This window comes from Thermothielavioides terrestris, chromosome 1, assembly GCF_000226115.1.
Source record: "Thermothielavioides terrestris NRRL 8126 chromosome 1, complete sequence".
Taxonomy (NCBI): domain Eukaryota; kingdom Fungi; phylum Ascomycota; class Sordariomycetes; order Sordariales; family Chaetomiaceae; genus Thermothielavioides; species Thermothielavioides terrestris.
The window spans coordinates 7,916,775-7,934,174 of NC_016457.1; the positions used below are offsets into that span (position 1 = coordinate 7,916,775).

Sequence of the window (17,400 nt, forward strand, 5' to 3'; positions counted from 1 at the left end):
TCAAACGGAGCCGCACAGCGAAAATGAGGTCTGTCAACAGGTTGCCATCGGCAACTTGCATGGAGGCTCACGGGAATGGCATCTGCGGCTTCGCTGTTGACTTCCACTGTCTACGGGTTACTCCGTTTGTTGATGAGCCAACGCCGGTTTGGCTTGTGAGCGGTGTCCCTCCTTGTGGCTTATCCTGAGCCCCATCAACCCCTTGCCCTTCCCACCGCTCGCCAACATCTCTTCCCCGGCGACGATCTGGCTTTGGTTCGGCGAACCAGACCAGGGTGGACAATGGCAGACGCAGTGAGGCCGGGGTGAGCCAAGGCCGAGAAGAGCGGTGTGAGCAAAGGGAGAGCTGGGGGTTCCACGAAAAGAAGAACATGGAAGATCGTTGCGTCAGCACGAGGCCTACTGCGTCCTGCGGTCATTGCATACCGCGCGCTGCTGCCATTTATTTCGGTGAAAGATGGGGCGTTGCGTTGAAGCCTTGCAGCTCAGCCGTTCTGCTGCAAAGCTTCGATGCTTGCTGATGAGGCACCTCCGGTTGTGTGGAGCCCAAGAGCTCGCAAAGGCAGGGTCGGCGGGGAAGGGTTGCATTCGAGACAGGGTATGGAGAGTTAATTTACTTCCAATTGTAGCGTAGTGTAGTTCACAAAAGGTATGCTTCACTGTGTGAATTCTGGACCACTTTATGGTGACTTCATTTCGATTGTCCACTGTATTGCCATCAAGGATATCCTTACCAGGTAACATGAAGTGACTCCCTGCCGTTGACCTCTAATGAGTGCCAGAGCTAGGAATCGTTGCTTTGAGTCTACCTTGGTCATTGACGTTATCGTTACACGCTGCGGCTACTAAGTACGGAATAAATGCAGGGATAACTTAAGAGGCACCACATATACGGCTATCCATGTTTGCAGTATGCAGTGAGGCCTACCACAGTAACTGGACGCTGACAACTCATCCGCCACGCACCCCGGCTGAACTGGGACAAGACTCTGCTTTGAAAAGATCGTGACGGCTGACTGCCTGTTGCTTTTTCATGCTTCACGTATCGCGCTCACATCAATGGCAGGGAGCGGGGCAGGTTTTCTGTGTAATTCTCGTCCAGCTCCTCAACTTTGATAGCCGCTTTCCCTAGTTAGGTAAACAGCTGCTTGGCCCCAGCTTGCCCATTGCTGGTTGCTGCTCAACAAACGAAACCATTCAAACAAACAGGGGAGGCAAGGCTCAGTCGTCGTGCAGACCACTTCAACCCAAGTGTCTCTTTCCACGCAGGTGCTGCTTCCAAGACCCTCTTTGCCTCTCCCCCAACCCATGATCGCTCCTGCTGCGCGCCAATTGAGACCAGTATCATTGCTTTGCTGGTTCTTGATCTTGCGGGTTCCCTTCCTGCCTGGTACATAAACTCTCACTCCCTCCTGTACCTCTGGGCTGCCTGCACACACTGGCAAACCCAACTCCCCCTTCTTCCACATACCTTCCAGTCACTCGACTCTTGACGTGTCACAGCGCGACCGAGCGAGCGTGAAATATTTTCTTTTGCGCACAGATTGGTTTAGTTCCTCTCCTCCATCCACGTCACCCTTCGCCTTCTGCGTCATCCCTCCTTTGCCGTTTGCAGGGCTTCTCCAAGCCCCGCAACCAGCAATCGGTCTGGGGTGCCGAAGCACATATTTGAAGGCATTCACTCTGCCGTTGTTCTTCTTCACTCTCTTTGCGCTTGCATTTTACTTCTGATCAGTACATTCTCGCCTCTCACACTCACTCCTTCTCACTGTTCCCTCATCGTCATCATAATGGCCGACCGCGGTCGTGGTGGTAGAGGTAGAGGTGGTGGCGGCCGTGGTGGTGGCTTCCAAGGCGGCGGCTTCCAAGGCGGTGGGCGTGGCGGAGGCTTCCAAGGCGGTGGACGTGGCGGAGGCTTCCAAGGTGGTGGACATGGCAGCGGCTTCCAAGGTGGTGGACGTGGCGGCGGCTTCCAGGGTGGTGGACGTGGTGGTGGCCGTGGTGGCTTTCAAGGTGGCGGCGGCGGCGGCGGCGGTGGCCATGGTGGTGGCCATGGTGGTCGCGGCGGTGTTGGACGTGGACGCACTCGTCCTCCCCAGTACACTGGTCCTGACGTTTATCCGTAAGTGACACGCCAGGTGAACTACCCACCACGCCGGTCCTGGGTGCTTATGCTTTCCCTCACAGTGGCCCTGGTGGCCAGATCCCGCAGCCCGATGAGCAGGTCACGGAACTCGAGGACCGCTGGATTCAGAATTACGGGGTCCAGGACAAGAAGAGTGCGACCAGCGAGCTTGAGTCAGGCATGGCTGCGCTGTCGGTTTCGGAAGACATCTTCCCTTTCCGACCCCAATTCGGCACGCGCGGCATTCCTGTTGTTCTCTGGGCCAATTACTTCAAGCTCATCCCCAAGATAAAGGCGTTGCATAGGTACGACGTCCGAGTCCTTTCCGGCAAGGAAGAGGACGCTTCCAAGGGAACGAGGCCAGCCGGCAAAGATGATGGGCCCAAAGAAGCAAAGGGCAAAAAGCTGGCCAAGCTCATTGACCTCGCCCTGAAAAAGCTGCCCGGCAATCCCACCTATGCTACCGAGTTCAAACAGCAGGTGGTGTCCCTGGCAAAGCTCCAGCTTCCTGGCGATTCCTACGTGCAGGTTGTCCTCAATGAGCCCCCCCGGAAGCCTGAGACGTGGTTTGTCCGCTTCGACGGGCCCAAGAGCCTTAGCATCAGCGGCCTGATGTCTTACCTGGAGAAGCTGGAAGACAAGGCCAATGGCAGCCTCTTCCCCAAGTTCCCCGACGAGATCGACGCGCTCGGCGTGTTGCTCGGCCACACCCCGCGGTCGGACCCCAACACCTGTGCTGTCGGCCGGAACCGCTTCTTTGCCATCGACAAGGGGAGGAAGGACAGCGCTGGCGAAATGCCCAAAGACAGCTTGCTGGAGATTCTGCGTGGCTATGTTCAGAGTGTCCGTCCAGCGACCGGCCGGCTGCTGCTTAACGTCAACGTGACTGCAGGCGTGTTCCGCCGCGCATTTAAGCTCGACGAGCTTTTCAGAGACTGGGAACTCACTGGGTTGAACGGAAAACACAACCGCCACGAGGCGCAACTTCTGACCGAGAAGGCCAGCAGGTTGCACAAGTTTCTTGCCAGGTCGAGAATCCTCTACACGGTCCCGGGCCAGTCCGGCACGATTGAACGGACCATTGCCGGCCTGGCGCACGTTCAAGATGGCAGCAAAGCAAACAAGGGCGACAAGGAGCAGCGGCCACAGTTTGAGAACAAGGGGTTTCCCTTTGGAACTCCGAGTACAGTGCGCTTCTTCCTCCGTGACCCCAAGACGGGAGCACCGCCGCCCGCTGGTCTCAAGTTCGAGACCATGGTCACGGTCGCAGAGTACCACAAAGCCAGTGAGTTTCTTCTTTTTCCCGTCCTACCACCGGTGCTCACAGTGCTTTCCCGCTCTAACTCGCCCAGAGTACGGAATTGACGCCAAGATTGGCCTCCCCTTGATCAATGCTGGAACGGCAGCGAAACCGACCTATATCCTGGCCGAGCACTGCACGCTGCTTCCGGGACAGCCGATGCGCTCCAGACTGTCACCAGCGGAGCAGGATGCCATGATCCAGTTCGCCTGTCGGGTTCCGCCAGAGAATGCGCAGTCGATTACGACGTCAGGCAGGGAGCTGCTTGCCTTGGACAGCAACCCGTTGCTTGTGAGTCTCGCCTGCTGCGCTATGCCCCTCGCATGCACACACGTGCTAACCGCCCACAGGCCCGCTTCGGCATTTCCATTGATAAAAACCTCATCACGGTCAAGGGTCGGGAGCTGGCCCCACCCAGCGTCCTGTACAGCAGAGAAAGGTCGGCCACACCGGTCACACCCCAGCAGGGCACATGGAACATGAGAGGCGTCCATGTTGCCCAGAAGGGGCGGTACATCAACAACTGGACATTCTTCGATATTGAGAACAAAGATAAGCAACAGGACAAAGTTCCAGCTGCTGTCAAGGCGTTCGGCGCCTTCTTGGCCGACGGCATGGGCATCGCGATCAATAAGCAACCGAATCCGCCTGGGGGCATCCGAGTCTCGACAACGGGAGCCGAGGATGTGCGACGTGCGTTCAAGTCTCTCCAGGAGCTGAAGGCTCAGCCGCAGTTTGTGCTTGTGGTGCTTCCCAGAAAGGATGTGTTGCTGTACAACATGGTGAAGAAACTTGGCGATGTCGAGCTCGGCCTCCCCACTGTGTGTGTCCGCCGGGAGATGCTCACGAAAGAAGGGGTGGACCCACGTGGCTATTTCACCAACGTGGGGCTGAAAATCAACTTGAAGTTTGGCGGTGTCAACCACAAGGTCAAGGATCCTACCAACAGCTTGTTTGCCGAGACAATGTTTGTTGGCTACGACGTTACCCACCCGACGAATCTCGCACCCGGAGCGAGCGCTTCGGCCCCCAGCATTGTCGGCTTGGTGGCGAGCATTGACGCCAATCTTGCGCAGTGGCCGGCTGTGACGTGGAAGAACGAGAGCCGGGTCGAGCAGGTCGGCAGCGATACGGACACCCTGTTCAGGGATAATTTCAAGGAGCGCCTCAAGCTGTGGCGCGAGAAAAACGGCAGGCTGCCGCCCAACATTGTCATCTTTCGCGATGGCGTCTCCGAGGGCCAGTTCAGAATGGTCCTGGAGAAAGAACTGCCGCACATCCGCAAGGCGTGTGAGGATACCTACCCGCCGAAGTCGCGGCCGAAGATCACCCTCATCGTCTCTGTGAAGCGCCATCAGACTCGGTTCTACCCGACGGACCGCGAGCACGCCGCCGGAAGATGCAAGAGTCCCGTGCAGGGAACTGTTGTCGACCGAGGAGTCACTAACGCGCGCTACTGGGACTTCTACTTGCAGGCTCATGCATCTATTCAGGGTAAGTGATCTTAGGCGCTTGGACGGCGTCCGACAACGCTATATATATATATGCCTTGGTGAGATTGACTGGCTGACTTGGGACTTCCTCTGAGCTACAGGCACGGCTCGGCCGGCGCATTACACGGTCCTCCTCGACGAGATATTCCGGCAGAAGTTTGGCTCCAGGGCGGCGGACGTGCTGGAACAGCTGACGCACGACATGTGCTATGCCTACGGCCGAGCGACCAGGGCGGTCAGCATCTGTCCGCCCGCGTACTATGCAGACTTGGTCTGCACGCGGGCTCGCGTTCACAACAGCGAGCTCTTCGAAGATTCGGCATCCACGACCGAGGGATCGGGAACCGCTAACGCGTGGAAGGCGGTGAGCAAGGAACTGGCCAATACCATGTACTACATTTGATCGGGGAAGTTGGGGGATGCAGGGTTTGCAGTTTCGCATTCACCTGTCTCACAACGTGAGCGGGTTCCACCGAGTTTGTGGCGTGGACAACAGCGAAGCCGTGAGCCCTGCGTCGTGCGAAAACAAGCGTGCGACGCCTACTCAGGGCAGAGCGGCATTGGGATTTCACATGCGCCTGGCGTCAGACATTGATCGGACCAGGCAGCATTCATTTGGCGTTGGGCATCGAGTCGCCCACCGGTTTCCGGTGTCTCTTTTTTTTTTCTCGAGCCATTCAACGGGTTTGTTATGGCTTGTCTATTCTTGTATGGATAGCTTCAGGGTATCTCCAGGCGGCAGCACCCTAAATTTGTAGTGTAGCGGAATTCTTTGTAGAACTTCTGTGCCAGCCCCAGGCATGCGTGACCGTGATATGTTTTGGTTACAGAACGACTCTCTCCTGCTCGGAACAACACGATGTATGAGTGGAAGGAAGCTCAGGGGCAACAATGGAGGTGCTTGGAGTGCTTCTGGGTTAGGGTTCATTTTCATTTCTCTCCCTGGGTCCACGTGACATGACCTCAAGCCCCTACACAGTACTGCCAAGCCCGGTCCAGTCATCGCCCACCCAACAGCCGCAACCGAGCTGGTGCGGCTTTCAAGTTGCCGACATCACCACACAACGAGACGTCGCTCGCTCGGCACTTGCACACCATTGCCGGCCCCCCGATCCCACTTTTGGAACGCAAGCACGTATTTGCGTTCCGGAAACCTGATTGACACCCTTTAGCCGAGTGCGGGAGCGCCAATTGAGTCGAGCACAGCATCGCAATCCGAACCCCCGTTTCTCAATCCGCAAATCGGCCCGCCCCGTTTTCTCCTCCCGGAAACCGAAGCCTCGCACCAGAACGACAACAGAAAAGAAGATATAAGGAAAAAAAGATGTCGGCCCTCCGCCCCAGCGCCGCCCGCGCCGTCGCCCGCGCCAGCACCTGCAACACCAGCAGCAGCAGCATCGCCAACCGCTCCGCGCTCGTGCCCGCGCGCCTCCGCTACTTCTCCATCTCCCCGCGCCGCGCCGCCGGCGGCGGCATGCAGTACGACCCGCCGACCGGCTGGCTGTGGGGCGTGCGGCCGGGCGAGAAGTACCAGAACGAGGGCTGGGAGGGGCCCTTCTTCTACGGCTTCTGGGGCAGCATCATTGTGTTTGCCATCGCGTATGCTTGGAAGCCGGATACGTCGTACGTATATTCTTCTTCTCTACTTTATTTGTTTTGTTCTCTTATGAGTAGTTCAAGGGGGGTGTGAGGGGAGTGAGTGGTGATGATGAGATGGCTGACGATAAGCAGAATCCAGACTTGGGCGCTGGAGGAGGCCAGGAGGAGATTAGAGGCTGAAGGGATCCTCGAGCCTGAGAAGAAATAAGCCAGGGGATCGATTGAGCGGTCCATGCTGCGGAGCAGAGAGCGAGGGGAAATGGAATGGATAGGGATGCCGTTGTTGTCTTCCTACCTCCTTAGACCGGCGATACATCGAGTGAAGCTGGCAGACGAAGAGGTGCGCGACCAAGTATGTATGGTGTTTCATTGCATATGCTGGATCTGAGTGGATAGATCAACTTGCCTTGTTTGCTTTCCTTTTTGTCAATGTTCTCAACTCCGGTGTCAATGGTGAATCATGAGATTTCATATCGCAGGGTAGATTACCCATCTGCGTGGAGACGCCTGGGCGACTTAGGAAGGGGAAGCATTCAACACGCTCGGCAATATCAACGCTCCGATTACATACATTCGCTGCCGCTGCTCTATACAAAGTCTAGATTCGCCAATGCACATGGATCCTCCCAACCTAGCAGACGTAGCTCCACTCATGCGGGTCGTCGCCGTACTGCCGCGCCTCGATCCAGTTCTTCATCTTGGTGGCGATCTCGCCCGACTCCTCGTGGTCCTTCAACCCGCAGTGCACCAGCTTGCCCTTCCAGCTGATGGCCCGCACGGGGCTCACGATGGCGGCCGTGCCGGCGCCGAAGGCCTCCAGCAGCCGCCCCTCGCTGGCGGCCTCGTCCAGCTCCCCCATGGTGTACTTGCGCTCGACGATGTTCCAGCCCTCGGGCGCGAGGCGCTCGCGCGCCAGCGCCAGCACCGAGTCGCGCGTAACGCCCTCGAGGATGGTGCCGTCCAGCGGCGCCGTGATGAGCTCCTTCTGGCCGGTCTGCTTGTTGCGCAGGGCGACGAAGAAGTTCATGGTGCCGACCTCGGTGACGAACTGCTCGTCGCCGAACAGCCACAGGTTCTGCTGGAAGCCGCGGCTCATGGCCTCGCGCTGCGGCACGATGCACGGCGCGTAGTTGGCGCCCAGCTTCTTGTCGCCCACGCCGCCCGGCCAGGCGCGCACCGCGTAGTCGGTCGCCTCGAGCGAGATGGCCTTGAAGCCGGTCGGGTAGTACGGCCCGACGGGCGAGGCGATGACGAAGAGCAGGGCCGAGCCGGGCGGGCCGACGCCGAGCGTCTTCTGCGTGCCGATCATGGTCGGGCGCAGGTACAGCGAGTAGCCGCGCTCCTCGGGGATGAAGCGGCTCTCCAGCTTGGTGTACTCGGCGAGCAGGTCAATCAGGGCGGCTGAGTTGAAGTTGGGCAGGGCGATGCGCGCGGCCGACTTGTTGAAGCGCTCCATGTTCTTGTCCGGGCGGAACAGCCGGATCTTGCCGGCCTTGTCCTTGTAGGCCTTCATGCCCTCGAAGCACTCGAAGGCGTAGTGGAACACGCAGGTGGCCGGGTCGAGCGACAGGTTCTGGTACGGCACAATGTGTGGTTTTTGCCAGCCCGTGGTCTTGTTCCACTCGATGGTGAGCATGTGGTCTGCGGGACGGGGGAGTTTGGTTAGCATATGTCCTGTCTGCTTTTTGGCCGAGGAAGGACGAGCTCGATCTAAGTAGCTAGGTAGTTAGTTACCTGTGAAGTTGCGCCCGAAGATCAAGTCCTCGGACTTCTTGAGCGGCTTGGGGTTTGAGGTCCTCTCGATCACAAGCTGGCTCGGGTCGATGTCCTGTAGCCTCGTCTCGGACGCAGCCTCCGGGGTGATGCTGTACTGGCGCGTCGCTTGGAACAGGCCGAGCGGCGACCGCCGCGGCGCAACGAAGGCCGCCGGCGCGCGCAGAGCGCGTCGGGGGAGGAGCTGCCGCATCATCTGTGCGGCGCTGCGAGGGACGCAAGAAAGGCCAATTGGAGGTGGAAAGGGCCCAATTTTCAGAGCAGAGCAAAGAGGCCAAAGCTGGCGGTCAACAGCTGGTGACTACGGGTATCACAGCCGATACACCTCAACTATGGTCGAATTCTACTGCAGCATGCGAGGGAAAACGGCACCGGCAAGGTACTTGGTACGGAGGAAGCTCAAACGCACAAATCTCGGAGCGTAATCGGAGCTGAGTTGTGTCAGCGGCATTAGGCCCAGGCTAGCGCTTACTGTTAATTAGGCGGTGTTGGATAACTCGGTACCGAGATCAACCGGCCGACCCAAGCAGGAGATATTTCGCTGCAACAGTAGGTAAATAACGGCGAAGCAACAGCGAAAGCGTACGAATAAGCCTTTACTTCTTGTTGTGCACGGTTCGAAGGGATGTACAGTAGATACCCTGCTTTCCTTTCCTTCAAGTATTCTGCCCAACAGTGTCTTTTTTTCCCTATTCTGATGGTCTCTGGTCTCTGGTCCAGGTCGCACACTGCATGGAAGACGCAGATGGTACAGTACAGCTGATACGCGTTAGGTAAATTAAACATAACTGGCCGGTTTAGCGACCGGGGCGCTGCGCATTACCACCTACCTTATTGTATTCCGTATAAATTACAGTAACTATCCGCAGTTTCCCGTTCGAGTAGTCAACCGTGGGGTAACAAGCCCCATTGCTGCCGTCCATCGCCTGCAGCGTTGGGCTCCCTGGCATTCGGTTCAAGATGCTGCCAAGCTCCAAAAGTTCCAGACGCCAGGTATTACATCTGAGCAAAGCTGGCCGCATACACAAACCACACACACACACACACACACACACACACGATTGAAGGGCTTGGTGGTCAAATGCCATTCACACGCTGTCCGACCTGTTAAAGCTCAACGGCGTTGAGCTTAAACGTGACCCGGGCCAGGCCAGGCGAAAGGCGCAGCCGGCCAAGCTGACGACGACGGGCGCAGTCGACGAGCCAACAAACTTCTTCCGAAACCACGACGTAAACCAAGACATCGAACCCGCGATGATCGCCAGGTGACCGCCGACCACTATGTTTGCCAACGCGCTCAAGTCCATCTCGGCCACGAACATCTCGGCCAACTACACTGTCTCCTCAACCCTCACGGCAACCGCCGGCCCATGGAAGATCTACCCGGCCAAGAACAAGAAGACGGGCAAGGAGTGTTCCGCCTTCGTCTTCGACAGGAAGTCGCTCGATGCCCACCGCAGCGGTCTGAGCCGTGCCGAGGCGGCCGAGTTCAAGCGCGCAGCCGATGCGGTCGTCGAGCGCTTGAAGAAGGAGGCATCGGCCATCGCCAAGCTGCGGCACCCCAGCATCCTCGAGGTTGTCGAACCCGTTGAGGAGACGCGAGGTGGCGGGCTGCAGTTTATCGCCGAGGCTGTAACGGCGTCGCTCTCGGGCCTCCTGCAGGAGAAGGATGACCAGGAACGAGGCGGAGGAGTCGGCGGCCGGGCGAGTCGGTACGTGACCGAGGACGCCGACGGCAACCGCAGGAGACGGGAGCTCGAGATCGACGAGCTGGAGATACAAAAGGGCTTGCTGCAGGTCAGCAAGGCGCTCGAGTTCATGCACGACAACGCCGGGCTCGTCCACGGCAACCTTACGCCCGATGCTATTCTCATCAACGCCAAGGCAGGTCCCAGCCGTGTCAGATCGGCAATGTCCCGAAGACAGAACTGACCTGTCATAGTCGGACTGGAAGCTTAGCGGTCTGGCCTTCTGCAGCCCCCTGGAGTCCTCCACTGCCCAGAGCTCGATCCAGCCCATCAACCTGCGCGAGGTGCTCAGACACAACCCCAACTTACCGCGAACCGTCCAGTTGAATATTGACTACACGTCTCCCGACTTCGTCCTGGACAATAACTTGACTGCTTCCGCCGACATGTTCAGCCTGGGATTGCTAATAATCTCCTTATACAATTCCCCACACAAGTCGCCGCTCTCGTGCAGCGGCAGCCTGTCTTCCTATCAGCGCGTCTTCCAGTCCTCACAGAGCGTCCCGTCCTCGTCCAACAACTTCCTCTCGTCCCGTCCGTTGCCCAAGGAGCTCACCAACCACGTGCTCCCAAGGCTTATTACGCGCAGGCCTGCCCAGCGGATGACCGCCTCCGAGTTTCAACAGAGCGAGTTCTTCAACAACATCCTCGTGTCCACGATCCGCTTCCTAGACGCGTTTCCTGCGAAGACGCCGAACGAGAAATCACAGTTCCTCAGGGGCCTCATGAAAGTGCTGCCGTCGTTCCCGAAGTCGGTGATGGAGAAGAAGTTGTTGCCTGCCCTGCTCGACGAGTTGAAGGATAAAGAGCTCATCTCCCTGATCCTTCATAACGTCTTCAAAATTATCGAGCTCCTGCCGTCGGGGAGGAGGGCCTTCGGTAGCAAAGTGCGGCCTAGTCTCAAAGAAATATTTGTCACCAATGTCAAGCAGGCCCAAGAGAAGGACCCTGCGCGCGATGCTGGCCTGATGGTTGTCATTGAGCAGCTGCCCATCATCGGGGATAACTGCGCCGGCAAGGAGTTCAAGGATGGTAAGCACAGGCGCATGGCGCGTCATCCCAGTTCATGGCTAATGCGCAGCTGTTAGATATTCTGCCCATCGTCTTTAACGCCCTGGAGTCCCCCACACCCTCACTCGTGGATGCCGCGCTAAGAAGCCTCCCATCTGTGCTGCCTCAGTTGGACTTCAGTACCATCAAAAACGAGCTGTTTCCGGTCATCGCGACCATCTTCAGCAGGACAAACAGCCTTGCGATCAAGGTCAGGGGCCTGCAAGCCTTCGTAACTCTCTGCGGGGGTTCCAACGACCCGGGTGGTGAGGACGGGCTGGACGGGCTTGCGCCGCAGAAAAAGAAGGCGACCTCTTCCAGCGCCTTGGACAAGTTCACAATGCAAGAAAAGATCGTACCGCTGATCAAAGCGATCAAGACCAAAGAGCCGGCCGTCATGATGGCCGCGCTCAACGTTCTCCGGGTCGTCGGCGGGGTGGCGGATGCGGATTTCGTGGCCTTGGAAATTCTTCCCGTGCTGTGGAGCATGAGCTTAGGCCCGCTTCTGGACCTCAAGCAGTTCCAAGCCTTCATGGAACTTATCAAGTCCCTATCGAGCAGGGTGGAAGAGGAACAGACCAGGAAATTGCAGGAACTGACGGGTGGCAATGCCGGCTCGTCCGCCGTTAAAGACGACTTCATGTCGTTTGGACCGACCGCGGGCTCATCTTTCGATGCGAATGGGACGACCGAAACAGATTTTGAGCGCCTCGTCAAGGGCGGGTCGGGTGGTGCTTCCGCCAACCCATTAGACTCGGGGTTGGACGGCATGGCGTCAAGCACATCCATGACCTCGAGCACTAGAAAATCGACGCCAACAGCCACCTTCTCGTGGTCCAGTCCTCCTGCAGCCCCAGCATCCGGGCCCGCCAACCAGTTCGGCGCGGTCAAGGCCCAGCAGCCCGGCTTCCGGTCTGTAACTCCGGACCTCGCAAACCTCCAACCTATCACGCCGACAGCCACGCAATTCTCACAGCCGTTGCAACCAACAACCAAACCGAGCAGTTTTCCATCCCCGCCACTGACCACTCAAACGACATCCATCAACTGGGGCGCCGCGACGCCAGCAGCCAGCAGCACTAGCAACAACAACAGCGGCAGCAACTTGTGGTCTTCACCGCCTGCCGCACAGCAACAGCAACAACCACCAAGCTCCTCTTTCGGCTCGCTCTCTCTCGGTCAGCCGCAACTACAACAGCAGCAACAACCAAGCCAGAAACCCACTTCCTCCTTCTCCCTCCCTCCTCCGCCTGGTCCCAGTACCGGAGCGACTTCCAGCCTCTCAAGCTTCAGCCTTGCACCACCGCCCAGCGCATCCCAGACACAGACGCACATATCACGGCCGCAAACCACGACCACGACATCCGCCCCGGCGTTCGCCGGCCTCGGGGCGATGAACAGCATGAACAGCATGAACAGCCTGGCTTCCATGGGCGCGGCAGCGGCGGCAAATAAAATGGGTTCGCTCTCTAGTGTCGGGTCGGGCTCTGGTTCTGGCACGCCGATGGGCATGGGGATGGCGGCGATGAAGAGCATGGGCAACGGGCCGAGCATGAATTCTCTGATGGGCATGGGCATGGCTGGCATGGGAGGGATGGGACAGCTGCAATCACTCCAGGGACAGGTGTCAGGGCAAGGGCAGGGCCAGGGCCAAGGGCAGAAGACGGGGTTGGATAAGTACGAAAGCCTTTTGTAGGTGCGTGCGTTGTGGAAGTGTTGGGCTGTGTCGGCTGTGGTTGGGCTGCCGGCAGAGCTAGCTGGCTGGGAACGGTTGATGTACGGAATACTGGCAAAGCATATGTAGAGACGTGTACGCTGGTAGATAGATACGAGGGGTGGATGAGGGATGTAATGAATGAACGAATGAATGCATGGCGTGCCTTGGTAACATCTGAAGTGACTTGAATGGCTATGGATTGCATCGAGCTATCCCCAACGCAAGAGACAACTCACCTCCACACAAGAAAGGCCCATAAAGTCACAGTCACGGCGCAATTGAGACATCAGAGAAAAACATCTTTGCTCGGTTCACACATTGTAAACATACCCTCCTCCAACTAGCCCACCCGCTAAGTATAATTGCCTGGTTCGTTTACAGCCAGTTTTGATTAAAAGTGTCAACTCCCTGCGAGCTGAGCCTGATAAATTATCACCCGTCAACGGCCGGCCATGAGATAGTCCCAGCGCCAATCCTGTGCTCAACGCAGTCGCAAAAGTACTCTCCCGGAACAGTGGAACGGGCAGGTTCTCCCACAAGGGAGGGAAAAGATAAAACAGAACAGAGTCAGGCCCAACATGGCAAGCAATCCGGGACTCTTTTGCCGTGGGCAGACGGCCTTCTTGCCCGGGGTTGAAAGAGTTGGAAAGGTAGTCTTGAAGGAGGCTGGTGGAGGAGAAAGCCGAGATGAAAAGAACTTGAATTGGACAGATAGGAAAAATGGAGAAGACAAAAACACAGGGTATCATGCACATCTCGGGGGAGCGAAACAGGAAAACAGGAAAAAGGGCGAAACAATGGGAGGGAAAAAAGGCAACACCAGGTCCAACACAACGGACAAGCAAAAGCTGTGGGCGATCACGCCCTCCTCCTCTCGCCCCTCCTGCCTTCCCTCTTCTGCTTCTCCCCCTCCTCACCATCCCCCTCACTAGCCTTCCCGCCCTTCTCCTCCTCCCCCTCTGGAGAAGCCGCCGCCGGCGGTGGCTCCGCCTTCACCACGGGCGGGCTGACCTGGGTGAAGACATGGCGGCTGCTGAAGCCGTCAGCGGGGGTGATGCTGACGACCTGGCCGTCGGGGACCATCTCGTGGCGCAGGTCCCAGCCGGCGCGGCGGCAGAGCTCGGCGACGACGACGTCGCAGTCGCCGAGCAGGTCGATGTCGAAGTTGACGTGCGAGACGGGGGTGCGGCTGACGTAGATCTGCGGCACGTGGGGCGGCAGGAAGGGGACGACCTCGGACACGGGCGCGACCTTGAGGCTGGTGCCGATGACGACGACCAGGTCGACGCGGTCGCGGTCGTGCTCGGTCAGCCGGCGCGCGAACTCGTCCGGCAGCGGCTCGCCGAAGAAGGTGATGTCGGGCTTCATGACGCCGCAGGCGCCCGTGATGACGGGCGCCGCGTGGTCGAACTCCGAGTCCGAGTTGCTGTCGTAGTCGCCCGGCCGCCGCCGGATCCGCTTCTCGGTGCCGTCGCGGTGCACCTTGCGCTTGCGCCCGCCGTTGGCGCTGCTGCCGCTGCTGTTGGCGGTCGTGCGGTTGCCCTGGGCGCAGCGGCGGCAGCGCGGGATCTTGCCGGCCTTGATCTCCGGGAAGATTGTCTCGCCGGGGACCTTGTGGCCACACTTCACGCAGGAGGCGGTCGCGAACGAGCCGTGGCACTGAATCAGCTTTTCAGGCTTGATGCCGGCCTTGGCCTCGAGGTTGTCGATGTTCTGCGAGTAGTTGGTCAGGAGCTTGCCCTTCTCCTGCAGCAGGGCGATGAAGGCGTGCGTGGGGGAGAAGCGCTCCTGGCTGGGCAGGATGTCGCGCGCGACCGAGTAGAAGATGGAGGGGTCCTGGCGGAAGACGTTGATGTCGAAGACCTCTTGCGGGTCGTTCAGGCCGAGGTGCTCGAGCTTGGAGTAGAGGCCGGTGCCCTTGGAGCGGAAGTCCGGGATGCCGAGCGAGGTGGAGATGCCGGCGCCGGTGAGGACGATGATGTTGTTGGACTTCTTGAGGAGCTCGACGGCGTCGTCGACGGTGTTGTACTGCACCAGCTTGGCCCGCTTGGAGAGCTCCCGGCTGAGGGCGAGGCTCAACAGCGAGTAGTAGGCCTCGTCGTCGGCACCCTCGAGGAAGGCGGGCGGACGGATGCCGAAGGCAGTGAGCAGCTTCTTGGCCGTGATGAGGCCGGAGCCGATGGTCCGCTCGCAGAAAACGGTGGGGCCAACGGAGCGCAACATCTGGCGGAAGTTGGTGGCCTCTTCAGGGGTGCATGCCTCGGGGTCTGCGAGCCAAGTCAGTGTGATGCTTGTTGTTGTTGTTGTCATTGCTGGGCAAGAGACAGAACGAATCTCGCTCTACACCGATGACGGCCTGAGAAAAGAACCTACCGTCGGTAAAGAACCTGTCCTCGGCCAGATCCTCCAAAGCATCCTGAAAAAGAGACTCGGTCTCCCACGACTCGCTAAGGTCGTTGACGCGCTCCTCGAGCTCACTCAGGCCCGGATTGGGAACGGGCTCGGGTTGAGCATCAACCTCCTCGGTGAGTTCGGCAAAGTGGCGCTTCTCGTCGTAGTCCACGACATTCTTTACACGGGTGCTGGGCTTCCTGGTGGCCGGGGCGCCGTTGGTTGAGCCATTCTTGCCCTGGGCGCGACGCGAAGAGTCCATTAGATGCTCTTTTTGTTGTGTGTGCTGGGAAGGGTGATGATGTCGCCGTGTAATTAATTGTTGTGTGTTTCGTGTCAGGGCGCAGTGAGTGTTTCCTCCCGTTGGAGCGGATTTGCCGAGAAAGTGAAGAAAGGGAAAGAGGGCAGCGAGGACGCGCCAATGAAAGACAGGATTAACTAACACCACGCAGGCAACCGAAATGCACGCAGTCTACCACGGTGCGAAGCGAGGAAAAGTTCGGCTGTCGACTGCGAAGTTGAGAGATGACTCGTGAGACGCAGAGTGAGTGGCTTGGCGAGTGAGAGAGAGTGGCAATTTCATGCACCCGAGTGAACAGTGGTCTGAGTGAGCAACAAGGTCCCGGAAACGGCTGAGCGAGCGGAAAGACGACACGCTGCACGTCGGGAATGACCAAACACCGGGAGGATCTCGGGATTGACAGGGCCGGTGGAGGGAAGCCTTCGACGTTGAAAACAAGCTTAAGTTGTGTTCTTCTTTTTGCTGTTTTGGACTTTGCGCCCCCGTTGACCCGTGGAAGAAGAACGGATGCGAAACGACCTAAGGAAGGGAGAGACGAAACCGGGGGGGCGCCGACAAGAGATGAGTGGGCCGAGGCCGCGAGCGATAACAACACGCAGTAACTATCTGTTTGGTGTTACCTGCTCAACCTGACTATTCGTACAAACAGTTTCCAAAGCATCAGCAATACCATCACTCAGCCCATCACTCAGCAGAGGCCGCCGAGGAATCCTGCTTGTTCCACCACAGTGCCTGCAGCACAAAATAACCTGCTTCGTAACTAACGGCTAACTGTGACATCCAATGCCCAAACCGAGGAGTGCTACGAGCCCCTCGATACAGGAAGGGTGGCTTCCAGGTTGCTCTGCCAAGTCGGAGAGCGAGACCGCCCGTACTCGAATGCACAATGTCAAGAAAAGCCGCAGCGAGTCCGACTGTCAGCATCGTGCGTTTTCGAGGTCAAACTCCAAGAGAGAAACAAACAGTCTCTTTAGCTACACACAGTAAAATCAGCGAACCACGACCAGTGCAGGATGGCTGACCGCTCCCTTGCAACTGCACAGTAACGCGAGGTAACTTCAGGTGGGTTATAGAGTTAGCGCCCAACTCCTGAGTTGACTCTTGCTAGGCCCCTGCAACCGCCGTGATGCCTCAACGTTGCGGCGCACGAGTTATTCTTAGATGTGTAGGGGTAAAGATGCATGTAGGTAATCCTCCCCTCCTTTCCTTCCCCGAACTCCGCAAGGTGTATGTACAGTACAGTACATAAGGTACTTAGGTATGCATTTGCAAAGGTCTTAGACGAGTTGGTTCATTGCCAGGCAACTATCCGAAACGTTCAAAACCAACCCGTCGCACAATGTCAAGCCCAACCAGTTGCACAACGCACACCTGACTGAACGGGATCAGAACAAGACAGATACAATAGATAGCGAGCGTTCAGCTCACTACTTTCTTTTCAACAAAAAAGAATAGCAAGGCACTCACCCGAGGCACCCCAGTCCTCCGTACTGTATGTATGTACACAGCCAAGCGCGAGAGCCATAGGCAGTTTAAATATGTATCAATACCTTACCCATATGCAGCGAATGGAAGAGTAAAGGAAAAAGAAGGAAAGCTTTTTGCAGCGAAAGTGTGCCCAGCCGCTCGCGGCATGGTGACTGATCTCAGGGAAAATACAAATGAAAAATGCCACACATGATCAGATGACACCCGCTCTCTAGCTCGCCAGACGCCTCCCCGTCTCCCAGATATCCCTTCACCAGTGTCGATTAGAAAACAGTAGAGAAAACAAAACAAAGAAAACGCCAAGAGAATGCCGCCAACTCCTTGATTTTTGCGCCTCGCCCTCTTCCCTACATACAATGGTTTACATATGAACAGCAACTGTGCAGGAATCGGCATCTCCCGGACCGATGCCCGC

General features: G+C 57.8%; 5 protein-coding genes across 5 annotated transcripts; 3 read left to right on the forward strand and 2 right to left on the reverse strand.

Moving 5' to 3' along the window:
• The first annotated feature begins 1,608 nt into the window (after positions 1 to 1,608).
• THITE_2110186 (uncharacterized protein) lies at positions 1,609 to 5,132 on the forward strand. The gene is made up of 4 exons (XM_003650534.1): positions 1,609 to 2,122; positions 2,188 to 3,410; positions 3,478 to 3,716; positions 3,776 to 5,132. Exons 1-4 carry the CDS (start codon positions 1,791 to 1,793, stop codon positions 4,925 to 4,927), a joined length of 2,946 nt encoding a protein of 981 aa, XP_003650582.1. The 5' UTR covers positions 1,609 to 1,790; the 3' UTR covers positions 4,928 to 5,132.
• Positions 5,133 to 5,927: 795 nt separating this feature from the next.
• THITE_2110188 (uncharacterized protein) lies at positions 5,928 to 6,919 on the forward strand. Its single transcript, XM_003650535.1, has 3 exons — positions 5,928 to 6,053; positions 6,125 to 6,541; positions 6,650 to 6,919. Exons 2-3 carry the CDS (start codon positions 6,243 to 6,245, stop codon positions 6,723 to 6,725), a joined length of 375 nt encoding a protein of 124 aa, XP_003650583.1. The 5' UTR covers positions 5,928 to 6,053; positions 6,125 to 6,242; the 3' UTR covers positions 6,726 to 6,919.
• THITE_2110191 (uncharacterized protein) lies at positions 6,920 to 8,756 on the reverse strand. The gene has a single exon (XM_003650536.1). It carries the CDS (start codon positions 8,151 to 8,153, stop codon positions 7,149 to 7,151), a length of 1,005 nt encoding a protein of 334 aa, XP_003650584.1. The 5' UTR covers positions 8,154 to 8,756; the 3' UTR covers positions 6,920 to 7,148.
• Positions 8,757 to 9,330: 574 nt separating this feature from the next.
• On the forward strand, positions 9,331 to 11,670 carry THITE_2060904 (uncharacterized protein; the record flags this gene model as incomplete). The annotated part of the gene is made up of 3 exons (XM_003650537.1): positions 9,331 to 10,189; positions 10,233 to 11,070; positions 11,127 to 11,670. Coding segments are annotated over exons 1-3 (1,998 nt in total), but the record flags the coding sequence as incomplete, so codon positions are not given.
• Positions 11,671 to 13,091: 1,421 nt separating this feature from the next.
• THITE_74295 (SIR2-like protein) lies at positions 13,092 to 15,473 on the reverse strand. The gene is made up of 2 exons (XM_003650538.1): positions 15,179 to 15,473; positions 13,092 to 15,072 (listed from the first exon to the last, which is right to left on the reverse strand). The coding sequence occupies exons 1-2, from the start codon at positions 15,456 to 15,458 to the stop codon at positions 13,664 to 13,666; spliced, it is 1,689 nt and encodes a 562-aa protein (XP_003650586.1). The 5' UTR covers positions 15,459 to 15,473; the 3' UTR covers positions 13,092 to 13,663.
• Positions 15,474 to 17,400: the final 1,927 nt, after the last annotated feature.

Bases quoted from the DNA above. Each gene is read 5' to 3' on its own strand.
- THITE_2110186 (XM_003650534.1), top strand. From the start codon at position 1,791: ATGGCCGACCGCGGTCGTGGTGGTAGAGGTAGAGGTGGTGGCGGCCGT. The intron at 2,123-2,187 runs GTAAGTGACACG...TTTCCCTCACAG, and splicing joins ACTGGTCCTGACGTTTATCC to TGGCCCTGGTGGCCAGATCC. The intron at 3,717-3,775 runs GTGAGTCTCGCC...AACCGCCCACAG, and splicing joins TGGACAGCAACCCGTTGCTT to GCCCGCTTCGGCATTTCCAT.
- THITE_2110188 (XM_003650535.1), top strand. From the start codon at position 6,243: ATGTCGGCCCTCCGCCCCAGCGCCGCCCGCGCCGTCGCCCGCGCCAGC. The intron at 6,542-6,649 runs GTACGTATATTC...GACGATAAGCAG, and splicing joins GCTTGGAAGCCGGATACGTC to AATCCAGACTTGGGCGCTGG.
- THITE_2110191 (XM_003650536.1), bottom strand. From the start codon at position 8,153: ATGCTCACCATCGAGTGGAACAAGACCACGGGCTGGCAAAAACCACAC.
- THITE_74295 (XM_003650538.1), bottom strand. From the start codon at position 15,458: ATGGACTCTTCGCGTCGCGCCCAGGGCAAGAATGGCTCAACCAACGGC. The intron at 15,073-15,178 runs GTAGGTTCTTTT...CTTGGCTCGCAG, and splicing joins GGACAGGTTCTTTACCGACG to ACCCCGAGGCATGCACCCCT.